This window comes from Chelonoidis abingdonii, chromosome 3, assembly GCF_003597395.2.
Source record: "Chelonoidis abingdonii isolate Lonesome George chromosome 3, CheloAbing_2.0, whole genome shotgun sequence".
Classification (NCBI taxonomy): Eukaryota; Metazoa; Chordata; order Testudines; family Testudinidae; genus Chelonoidis; species Chelonoidis abingdonii.
In genome coordinates this window covers 197840130-197852745 of record NC_133771.1, presented here as the reverse complement: position 1 = coordinate 197852745, position 12616 = coordinate 197840130, and the positions used below count along the sequence as shown (strand labels likewise).

Sequence of the window (12616 nt, the reverse complement as noted above, 5' to 3'; positions counted from 1 at the left end):
ATTTTCTTTTTCTAGTGGAAAGTATTCTCTGAATAATCAGTCCTTTTTCTCTTGAGGGAAGGTGCTCATGTTATTTTCCTGGTTACTGATTCACAAATAACAAATTTGCTGGCAATGTGAGTGTAATTTTGCCTTTACTTCCTCACAGTTTTATCTTCCATGTATAAATGTCATTCTTTTGATGTAGATGCTTGGTATTCTTCATCTACTGTAAGAGAAGTAACAGACAACTGATTCAAAAGTTTAATCTTTTATAGGTATCTTTTCAATGATGCTGAAGTAAAACCATTTGATTCTGCTCAGCTTGCTTCTGAATGTTTTGGTGGAGAAATGACTGTAAGTTGTAGCCTTTATCTCTAGTCTCCCTCTCCTTTTATTTTTTTTATTTTATTTTTATTAAACTCTCAGAAGGTAGTACTGGACAGACTCTATATCATGCTCTGCCATGCCCTGATACCCCTCCAGTTCAACATGTATATGAAACTGTTAAGGGAGTTTAATTGAGACACTTGTTGTGGTAGAGACAACGAGACTGCACAGCCTGAGTCTGTTTATTTTCAGGCCATGATGCAGTCTGTTTGGTTGCCCAAACTTTCCGTGAGAGAGCGTGGCTTACCTGGAGTATAAGTTGGTGAAGGGGAAAGTTCTTTTGGTGAATTGGGAAATTTTTTTGAGGACTGCAGAGCCAAACTAGTGTTTTGTATATGTTTTTTTTAAAAAAGCCTATCAGTTGAAATAGCTATAAATTGACTTTAAATACAGGTGTGTTTTGCCCTAATACAGTTGCATAGTGATTGATATCCTTTATAACTCATGAATATTGTTAGTCACATTACATTAGTTTCCTGATCTGTAAAATAGTGATAACTTTTTTTAAAGCATTTGAGATCCTTGACTGAGAAGCGCTAATAAGTATAAAATATATTAATATTAATGTCTGAGGAACCACCAGTAGCTGCCAGAGAATGTAGTTCTTCAGACTACTGGCCAGAAAGAATTGGCAAATCAAGCACTAAACAAATGTTTTTAATGTATGTGTATTCAGACCTATGCCTTGTATAGTTTTTCTTTTGGTCAGAAAAGGGAGTTTCATGGATTTAAAATAAATATTAAAAGCAAATTACTTTACAAGACTGTACCAGCTTCTTGCCTTGACTTTTGAATCTGCAGTATGAATTTGCCTTTTGTCAGCAGTGTGAATATTTTTACACATCTTTAGTATGAAGCACTGTTAAATCAGTTGCAAACATTCACAATGTATAAAAACCTACAGCCGTGTGCTTTCCTGATGTGCATGCTTAATAACAGCTTATTACAACAATTCTATGAGCAAGCTAAAGAATTCCACCTAGTAAAGTTGCCATGCCAAAGTACAACACAAAATTGATTCCATGCAGAATATCTGTAAAACATCTGCAGACTCCAAAAACAGAGGACCTGGTCTGGAGAAATATGAGCGGAGTCAGAGTCAAAGTGCTGCATATGCAACCCTGGAAAATTAAAGTAAGGGTACGTCTACGCTACCCGCCGGATTGGTGGGTAGTGATCTATCTATCGGGGATCGATTTATTGCATATAGTGTAGTGTAGACTCTCCCGTCGACTGCTGAACTCCAGCTCGGCGAGAGATGGAAGTAAAGTCGATGGGGGAGCCGTGGCAATCGACCCCGCACTGTGAGGATGGGAGGTAAGTCGAACTAAGATGCATCGACTTCAGCTACACTATTCTCGCAGGTGAAGTTGCGTATCTTAGGTTGATCCCTCTTCACTAGTGTAGATCAGGCCAAAGCTACTACAGAAAACTTAAAATTATTTAATGATGAGCAAGGAATGTAACTGATGGCAGACCCTGCATGGAAGGCATAAAGTGGAGATACTTCCTTGCACACTGAGACCAGAATCATCCACAATGAGGCCATAATAACAAGTTTGTGATGAATATTTTCAGTAACGCATGTTCTCTTTTTGACAGACCAAGACATATGATTCTGTCACTGATAAATTTATGGACTTCTCCTTTGAAAAGGTACACTTTTCCCATTTCATTTGCTAAGTAAATATATTTTTAAATTTATGACCTAAGTAATCTCTCTGAAGAGCAAAAATTATACATTTTTTTTTTCCTTAAAGACACATAGTGCGTACATGCTGTTTTATAAACGGATGGAACCAGAGGAGGAAAATGGCAGAGACTACAAGTTTGATGTTTCATCAGAGTTGCTGGAGGTACAAGTTGGTTTGTTTAACACCAGTGTACAAATGTAGTAAGAAATCCTATCCAAATCAGTGGGATCTGAGTAAATATAGAAAATGAAATTTGATTTTAAATATTAAGATAATTGAAAGCTTGCCATCTTTCATAGAACATTTTGTAATATAACATCACTCTTTACATTGCTAAAATTGACATTGTGTCTATGTTTCCATTATAATACACTACTTTCCAGAGTTTGTAACCCAGCAGTAAAAATTAACTAAAACTTGGTATCATAACCTTGGGGGGGGGGGGGAAAAAAGGAAGGTTGTATTTTTTGTAAGTTCCGTTTTATTTAAATCAAAATAGCAATGCTGGCAACAGTACAAAAAGTGTAAAATGGATATTAAATTATGTAAAGTACTGAAATTCACTGGTATTTCTAAAATGAAAAAAATATGTAATTGAGAGCTAGCAGCATAATCATCAGAGAAAGCACAATAAAGAAGATGGCCAATTATACGTATAAGGTGGGGTTCGGCAACCTATAGCCCGCGAGTCAATTTTTAATGGCACGTGGGGCGGGCTGAGCCGTGCAGCCCACCGCCGTTTGGGGCTTTCCGCTGCCAGTTCCTGCTGCCAGTCCCACTCAGCACCCGCTGCTGGCCTGGGTGAAGGAAGCCCAGGCTGGCAGGGGGCTGAGACCCCAGCTAGCAGGAGCCAGCAGCCAAAACCCCAGAGCGGGGCAGGCTGAGCTGCTCAGTCGCTGCTCTGGGGTTCTGGCTGCTGGCCCCCTGCCAGCCAGGGTCCCCCCTGCTGCAGCCCTACTCACCTTGCGCAGGCCCCCTGCCAGACAGGGTCCAGGCCTCCGGCCCTGCTCAACCCTACCGTCTGCCAGCGCCACTCACCTCAGCTGCTGATCTGGGGTTCCAGCCGCTGACCTACTGCCAGCTGGGGTCTGGATCTCCAATCTTGCTCAGCCTGCTTTCTGGCCTGGAGTCCGAGCAGGCCACCCTGGGCTCTGCTCTTGGCCTTGGATCACTGCTCTGCAGCCTCCTCACTGCGGTCCACTGTCCCCAGCCTGGGACAGTGAGGGTTGCACACAAGGCAAGGTGAGGTGCAGCTCAGCATCCCCATCTTAAAATTGCTTATATCAGACTACACTGCATTTGACCTTGTGCCTGCCTTCTATCGCCATTTTTTTTCCTACTGAGAGTTGAAGGGAACATTTGACAAAATGGCAGCTCCTAAGAAAGTGAAGCTAGATGTCTGATCATTTCAGTCTGCTTGAACAGACACATTTGGATTTATTGAAAAGAAGGACCATGCTATTTGTGCTTTCTCTTATGAAAGTGTTGTTTGGCGCACATCAAGTGTTCGAGATGTTGAAACGAAGCACAAGAAAACCTTTCTTGACGAAGCAGACAAGACTGAATCAATCAGAAAGGCAGTAGCAGCCTATGAGAAGCAAAGCAGTATTTTTAAAAGCTTAAATGTAAGGAAAAATCAAGCTACAGAAGGAAGTTACAAGACTGCACAGTGCATTGCAAAAAACAGAAAGCTGTTTACAGATGGGGAGTATATAGAGAGTTTTTCTCAGCAGTTCGGAGATTTTCTTCAGTGATATGCCAAATGAAGGTACAATCATATCTAGAATAAAAGAACTGCCCATCTCTGCCAGAACAGTTGAGAGACGCATAAGTGAAATGGCAGAAAATATTAAGAAAAAGTGGACGACTGTATTGAAAGACACAGCAGTGTTTAGTGTTGCAGTTGATGAGAGCATGGATATAGATGACGTTCCACGTTTGGCAGTTGTTGCAAGATATCATGCTTTCGATGAAATCCAAGAGGAACCCCTGCATGGCACAACAAAGGGGGAAGATGTACTGGAAAGTTTTGTAAACCATTTTGAAGAACGAGGATTTGACATCAGAAAAATATTTTGTGTGACAACAGATGGTGCTTCTGCCATGATCAGAAAACAGAAGGGATTTATAAAGTTACTTGAAGATCAGATTGGCCATCTGACAGTCAAATTTCACTGTATCATCCATCAAGAAAACCTGTGTGCTAAAATTTCTAATTTAGAGCTTAATAATGTGATGAATACAGTGGTGCAAATTGTGAATTTCCTTGATGCTTGATCTGCTTTGACTCACAGACAATTTCAAGCACTGCTGGAAGAGATGGGCAGTGCTTATAACAACATCCCATTTCACAGCAACATTCGGTGGCTAAGTCGTGGCAAGATTTTGGTGCACTTTGTAAACTGTTTTGATGCAATCAAGGCCTTTTTGTTGGAAAAAGAACAAAACTACCCCAAATTGGATGATGACAAATGGCTGTGTAAGCTCATGTTTCTAACTGATACCACCACTCACCTAAACGAACTCAACCTCTACCTCCAGGGTGCAGGGCAAAGAGTTCTGGATCTTTATGAAGCCTGGAAGGCATTTGTTGTGAAACTAGCAGTTTTTTCCAGGGATATTCAAACTTCTACTTTCCACTACTTCCAACTCATAAAAGAGCTATCGACATGTTGCACTGTCAGTGTCGATGAGATTGGAAAGTACCTGCAAGAACTGGAATCAGAATTTTCTGACCAATTTCAAGATTTCCAGCAATTTGGTCCAATGCTTTCTTTTCTAATTAAACCTAAAAAGTTCAATGAAAGCGACTTGGATTTGTCTGTATTTCAGTGGACGGGTGTTGAAGATTTTGAAATGCAACTCTTTCAGTTAAAAAGGTCAGAATTGTGGACATCAAAGTTTATAGATCTGCAGAGTGTACTTGAAGCTACCGAGAGAGACCATGGGGCCTCTATTCTGACCTGCTGGACATCCCTGCCAGTGAAATTCAACCGTTTGAAGAAAATTGTGTTTGCAGTGCTTTCAGCATTTGGATCCACATACCTGTGTGAACAGGTATTTTCACACATGAAATCTATCCTCTGTCCCTCTCGGAGCCGGTTAACAAGTGGTCACTCAGAAGCCTGTGTGCAGCTTAAAGTATCCAAATACTTGCCAGACACTGGAAAACTCAGCAAGGAGAAGCAAGGGCAAGGATCACACTAAACTGATAAGATCTGCATTTTAATTTAATTTTAAATAAAGCTTCTGAAATATTTTGAAAACCTTGTTTACTTTAATATATAACCAAACTACTGTTATATGTATAGACTTATAGTGAGACCTTCTAAAAAATGTTAAAATGTATTACCGGCACGTGAAGCCTTAAATTAGAGTGTATAAATGAAGACTTGGCATACTGCTACTGAAAGGTTGCTGACCTCTGGTATAAGGCATAACACAGACTAAGTTGTGCAGTTGTTGTGACATAATTTAGCTGAATGTCTTGTTCTGTAGTAAGGCCTCAGGCCAAAAATCAGCTGTCACCAACGCACCAGAAGTGCAGTTGTATCACAACACACTATTTGACATAGTCATGACTTGGGCTGGAGATGTACTCCAAACAGGAAAGAGTTTGGTTTATTTCAAATACCAAACTCCATTTCTGTTCTATCGTACTTACAAGTGGGCTGCAAGAAAAATAGTTAAACATTTATAATAAATGATTTCTATGAGATGAGAAAATGTTTCACTTGATCTAATATGCCTCAGAGATCTTAAACAGAACAGTTTCAGTGTAAAACAAACTATAGTATCTGAGGGCCTTCTGTATCCTGTCAATTTTGCATTCATTTAAGCAACGACAAAATCGAAAATTATAGCAGGAATTCTGACTTGAGCAGTTTTTCTCTGGGTCATATAGACTAGACCAGAGCCGGCCAACCTGTGCCTGGGAACCACCTGTGGCCTTCAAGGCTCTAAAAAATTGTGGCCTTCGATCGCAAAATGCATTTAGAAGATTTGTATTGCTTACAAATTGTACCTTGGGACTATGGCCTGTGATTGTTAAACTGAAGTGTTTGAATCAGCCCTGTCGCTATGGGGAGAAGATGAGGCAATGCCTTTACTGTAGCTCCGACGTGACAGAGAGTGTTCTTAGTAACTGCAACTGCTCAAGAGCTTATTCGCTAGTTAGTTGTCTGTTGTGTTGCAGAGGGGAAATGAGAAAGTAGTTCTTTCTTGCAAACTTGTGAGCAGCATAGGAACTCAACTGGGTCTGCTTGACCTAGGGAAGTGCCTATCAGAGGATGGCTCCACTCCTCCACATGACTACCCAGGGTGACCCAAGTGAGATGGAAGAGAAGAGAAGCTGAGAACCAGTTACGCACTGCATCTCACTTATTTTTTGGCACATAAAAGCACTGAGGGCTGCTCTAACTTGTCAGATGGCTACCTAGCGACTTGGCTATTGAGGGACTATGTGCCAGCAGGAGATAGCTGGAACACATCATGCACTTGCCTCACATCCTCCATGTCTCCTACCACCTGCTCCATACAAGTACTTTGCAGATATTGCAGGGAAAGAGGCATAGGAGCTGATCGTGTCAACCCTGTGCCCGTTAGAGATGCATCGCTGCCTGTGCCAGTGGTATCCCTAATAGGGGGTTTGCATGTGGTTGAGGGTTTTTTTGTTTGTTTGTTTGTTTTTTACTCTCCTTTTCTGCCACCTGAGTGGCCCTAGGGAGCAAAAAAAGGCAGGGAATCTGTCCTAAAGTACTGATTTGTGGCCACTTATATGTTTGGCACTCAGGCTGAAAAAGTTGGTCATTGCTGGTCTAGTCCTTCGCCAGACAATCAGATTATGCCTTCAGCCCTGCCCAATTAAAAAATAATCTGTAGTAGACTTCAGCAAAGAGTTAAAGTTTAAAATCATTCATATTGGGGGAAAAAATTATGTAAACCTCTTTGGTCAAAAACAAAATTTCAGTCAAGGAGATGTGGCACAAAATATTGTTTTGGATTGAGAACAGTGGCCCAAATTCTGCCTTCAGGGTTTTATCAAAAGTTAATTGAAGTCACCATAAGTCTTTCCATTAATTTCAATGGGCTTTGGATGAAGCCCATACACCTTAATTGCACCCATGGAACCCCACTGACATTACTTCTAATGTTTATTTGTTAGTTTTAGTGGGATTACATGAGTTTAATTGACTTCAGTGGAAGATGCTGGGTGCTTAGCATTTGTGAAAATCGTGCCACTAATTTAGACACCTAAATATGGAGTTAGAAACCTAGTATTAGGTATTCATTTTAAAAAATATTGGATAAGTAAGCAAGTATGTGGAAAGGTGTGTGTGTGGAAGGAAGGGGATATTGAGAACTGTTTTTAATTACAACTGGCAAAACAGTCTGCTATAGTAGAAATAAAACTTTGAACCTATATTTTAAACGAAAATTGAGAGACAAGACTGGGTTTTTATAGTTAACAAGTGTTATAATTTTATTTTTAAAACCACACAAATGTTGATGAAGTAAACTGCTTTCTTGTACCTGATGTTAGTATTTTTTCTTCAGTGGATATGGCATGATAACATGCAGTTTCTTCAAGACAAGAACATTTTTGAACATACATATTTTGGGTAAGTTTTGCTTTAAATACATATTATTTTGAGATGTTTTTACTTAATCCAGATGTTTAAAATTTATTTTAACTAACAAACTATATTACTGACTTTAGGTTTATGTGGCAGTTGTGTAGTAGCATTCCAAGCACATTACCAGATCCAAAAGCAGTTTCCCTAATGACAGCAAAGGTAAAGTATCTTAACATCATAAAGCATTTCTTCTAAAAGGAATATGTTTACATAATAATTCTGGACACTGATTAATTGTATAATATTTTCTTGCAGTTAAGCACTTCCTTTGTTCTGGAGACATTTATCCATTCAAAAGAAAAGGTATGTTGGTTAGCTTGTAAATACATATTAAGTTATTGTATTAATTGAGTGAAATTTGCCTGCCCCTCTGTGCTTTTATGTAAGAGGATATGGTTTTGAGTCATAACTTACCATATATATTCGATCATAAATCAGCTCGTTTATAAGCCGGCCCCCCCAAGATGGATAAGTAAAAATGGAAAATTTTTATGATCCGTTCAGAAGCCGACCCTATAATTCTGGGGTCAGCAAACTTTGGCTCCCGGGCCATCAGAATAAGCTACTGGTGGGCCGAAATGGTTTGTTTACCTCGAGCGTCCTCGGGCACAATGGTAAAATGTAAACAGAGTGTCCAGGTGCGCCAGATGCTTAACCTGATGGGCCAGGACAGAAAGTGGTGGGGAAAAATTTGGGAGGGGGGGAGGGAGAAGCTGGGGGTCAGGAGTAACCCCTCTGACCACCCCCCCATGACCCCACCCCTATAGCCTGGGACCCCCACACTCTCCCCACCCCATCCCTTCCCAGGGGAGGATGTCTCTGGCCTGGCTGGAGCTACAGACTGGGCGGCGCAGCTGCAGCACGTTCCAGCGGGCTGGGCCGGGCAGCATAGCCACAGCATGCTCTGCGGGGCGGGGCCGAGCAGCACGGCTGCAGCTTGCCAGCCCCAGAGCTGCATCTGCTTCAGAGGCTAGGGAGAGAGCAGTGTGGCCAGAAGTGGGGAGACTCTGGCCCTGCCTCTTCCCTTCTGGCTCTGCTGGCTGTGCTGCCTCTCCTTGCTCCCTTTGTTGGGGGGGAGGGGCTTTGTCTCACCTCTCCCTCTCTACCTGTTCAGAAGCTGACCCCCTTCTCTGGTGCTTTCCCTTTTTACTAAAAAAAATTCGGCTTATGAGCGAGTATATATGGTATACAGTAGTCACTACAAAGAATGTTTACAGTTTCAGATTTCATAGTGCCCTCAAATGAAAAGCATAAAAATGGGTTTGTGCCTGTTCGCTTCTTTCTGCTATAAATTTAAAGCTTGAAAAATTGTGTGTGGTGGGGATGGGAACTGTTGGGCTGGGTTGAGTTGGTTTTTTTCCTTAGAAATGTCAGGACTGACAAATCTTGTATTCTCTTTTTGGTGGAAGAATCATTGTATGATTCAGAGACGTGAATTAGAATCTTTTTAAGTCTCTAATCAAAGGGGCACGGTGTTGAATCCTTAATAAAGAGAGTTGTGCTCATAAGTGTTTTATTTAAATAGATATTAACATAAACACAAAACAAAGAGTTTCAGTCAGTCTCAGTAGAAATCATTTTAATTTCCCGTTGATTTACTTTCTTTGTATCTGTGATGTCAATTCTTCAGTCGTCCAGGTTAGTCAAGACCTGTATTTCTAATATAAAAACAAGCAAGGGAAAAAAAACTTTAAAAGAAAATTTCAGACCTTTTTATATAGTGTATAACACTTATGTTCAAGAAGATTGTGTGCCAGGTACTCTGGTCCACCTGGACTGTGTTTGATGCAGAACTGTTGCGGTGGATTGAAGATCTGGCCACAACCTGGCATAAATTAATGCAGCTTTAGGACTGCTGTAATTTATGCCTAAACCCCTTTGTTTTCCATTTAAACTGATTTTTACTGAAAACAACAGCCAGATATTATAAAAAAACTTATTATTCATTTTTTTTGGATTTTCACCCTACTTTTATATCATTCAGATATATAAAAATACTATACATTGCATGAGGTGTATATATTACAATAATACATTAGTTAGTTTATATATGCAAAGCTGTCTGTTGAAGTAAGGCTATGTAGTAGTCTAGAAAATGTGTTCTCAACCTTTTTCTTTCTGACCTCTGCCCCCTCCTCCTCCCTCCAATGCTGTAAAAACTCTGTGGCTCGCCTGAGCCGCAGCAATTGTTTTTCTGCATATCCACTAGATTAAAATCCCAGAGCCAGCATTAAGGGGTTGCAAGCAGGGCAATTGCCTGGGGTCCCAAACCTCAGGGAACCCCACGAAGCTAAATTGCTCAGGCTTTGTCTTCAACCCCGCAAGGTGGGGCTCAGGCTTCAGCTTTCTCCCCTGAGCTTCAGTGAATCTTATGCCAGCCTTGCTTTCTGATTTGTCACAACTCTACTTGATGTAACTACATTAGCAATCCTATTTCATTACTAGATTTATGTGGGAATACACCCACACACACCTAAAAAAACCCAACAACACCTATTACCAATAAATACTAATGAAGAAACTGAGATGGGGGCCAAATCATGTTTGCTTTACTTACAGAAGTAATCCCACTTAACTCCTAATGTTAAACATATGCTTAAATGTTTTACTGGATCAGGGCCAGAATGCTGGGCATCTTGCAGGATCAAGCCCATAACACATTTCAGCATTAGCTCACAACAGCTTCAGTTATGAGAAACATTTCATTAGAGATGAAGCACTAAGCAAGACATTGAGTTTTGTCTTTGCTCTTTTCAAAAAAGGCTACAGCCACCAGAGACAGGCCACCCCTTATCTAACGAAAGGTGGTAGCTGTAACCTCTCACACTCCATTACAGTGTCAGCATTTGAAAAATGAGTCCACAATCCCCCAGATTGAGAACCTCTGGTCGAAAAGATGCACACAATAAACAAATAGGACACACGCAAGCCCTGAAGTGCATGTGCATCTCAACATATTGAAGAATCTCACATCCACCACATACACATTTCAAGCTGTTAGCAGATAACAGTTTAAAGATCGGACACACTAAAATGGGAAGAAAACAAAAATCTGTGTCGGAATATGTTTCAGAACACAAGGAAGTATTCAAAAGTTTAAAAATAAAACAGCGGTGAAAAGGATGAAGTTGAGTGTATGCACTGCAAATGGTGTGGCCCAATTATTAAATGTATGGTAGGGGTAGGAAGCACTTTTAAGTGTATAACCCCTGCTCTTCTCCTTGCACCCAGAGCCACAATTGAGGCATCTCTTATGCAGCCAAGCGGGTGTCCATACTTCCCCCTGCATTCCTGCATGGCTGTGTTAGATCTAGATACAATCTAGTCCAAAATTAGAAAGTAAAAATATATATATTCAGTAAATTAAAGCTCTTTACTTATCAGCAGTTTCACCTTCTTTAAACTCTTCATACACTTCAGTACAAGAACGTAGCATGTACATCATGGAGAACTAATATGGACTTGTTTGTTTCTTAAAAATTAGCTAATTTTTTTTTACCACCAAACACCTAATCTCACTTTTAAACTAAAATCAGATTCTAATTCTTAAAATGATACAAAATATTATTTCTGTTTAATTAACTGAAAACCCTTGGTATGCCTTAGTTTTGGGATCATGTTGAGAATTAGTGTATTTTGGCAATTAAAATAGTGTTGTTTGCAGTGTGGTCTCCCTAATATAGTTCAGTTACAACTCTTGGTATTTGGAGTCAGTGGATTTTAACATAAACATGGATTATGATTTCTTCTAAGAGTGCAGAGGGAGGATAAACAATACTTGGGAAAGATTTTTTTAGGATGTAATTAATATCAAATCAGTTTAAATGTGAAAAATGCAGTTGCCTGGATAGTGCTACACAATGTGCAGTACTTAGTTCAGTGTCCAAAATATGTATTACTTTTTTGTTAAGAGATTTATTTCAGTTTCATTAAATATTTTAATGAATTATAATTGCATTTGTTCTTAAGCCTACATATATTAACTGGTTGTGTAGAAACTTAAGATTAAGTTGGAATTTGATCTTAAAATCTTTTTTCCTATTTCTCTTTAGCCCACAATGCTTCAGTGGATTGAACTGTTAACAAAGCAGTTTAATAACAGTCAGGCAGCTTGTGAGGTGAGATAAATAATGAGGTGTTGAACAAGGTAAAAAAGTAAAAAAACAACTTTATATAAAGAGTTTTGCATTTTTAGGGGTTAGCATCACTAGATATTTTGGAGTATTTGGACATACGTGTACTAAGAAGTGAAATTCCTCCCTTGTGCAAAGCCTAAACTTTGTATGGAAAATGCTGCAGGGACTGCCCTTCTGGTGAGCCTGTAGGCAGGTCATAAGGCGAAACGCTTTCATGACTCTAGTAGTAGACATAGCTGTCTACACCCTCTGGGACTGACTGTTTAAAAGTGATAGGTTTTGCAGAGGGGTTTAAGTGGTGTGAGGTTGGTCACTTGGCACAGTAGACATTGAGAGTTTCATGCGTAAAGAAGAAAGCATGAAAACAAGGGAAAGGAAATAAGGAGCAGTGACATAGGAGGCTGGGGTGGAGTGAAGAGAGTAAGAAGAGGTAAGAGTAGAGAGATAGGCAAGAGCAAACTTATACAGAGCCTTGCTGGTGAAGATGAGGGACTTGAACTTGATATGGAGGGCAAAGGAAAGCCTGTGAAAGGATGAGAAGAATGGAATGACATGGTAGGAGTTTTGTGGGAGGAAGATGATTTTAGCATTAGTGTTTTTGTATAGACAAATGGGAGCATGGGGGAAGCCAGGAGAAAGAGATTGCAGTCTGCAGATGAAGGCATATCCAAAGAATGTTGCCATATGGATGGAAAGGACAGAATTTTGAGATACCGAAGAGGAGAAATTGACAGAATTTGGTCTTAATCTGAATATACAAGGAGAAGAGGAGTGTCCAAAA

The 12616-nt window shown here is 40.1% G+C and overlaps 1 protein-coding gene across 5 annotated transcripts in view; it reads left to right on the top strand.

Moving 5' to 3' along the window:
• Positions 1 to 12616, top strand: part of USP34 (ubiquitin specific peptidase 34) — a 299367-nt gene that overhangs the window by 231717 nt on the left and 55034 nt on the right. For all 5 annotated transcript variants that reach the window (XM_075064435.1, XM_075064436.1, XM_075064434.1 and 2 more), the window contains 7 exons: positions 258 to 336; positions 1972 to 2025; positions 2130 to 2225; positions 7620 to 7684; positions 7783 to 7858; positions 7955 to 8002; positions 11752 to 11817. In XM_075064435.1, coding sequence (XP_074920536.1) covers positions 258 to 336; positions 1972 to 2025; positions 2130 to 2225; positions 7620 to 7684; positions 7783 to 7858; positions 7955 to 8002; positions 11752 to 11817 — 484 coding nt within the window. The remainder of the gene's footprint in view (positions 1 to 257; positions 337 to 1971; positions 2026 to 2129; positions 2226 to 7619; positions 7685 to 7782; positions 7859 to 7954; positions 8003 to 11751; positions 11818 to 12616) is intronic.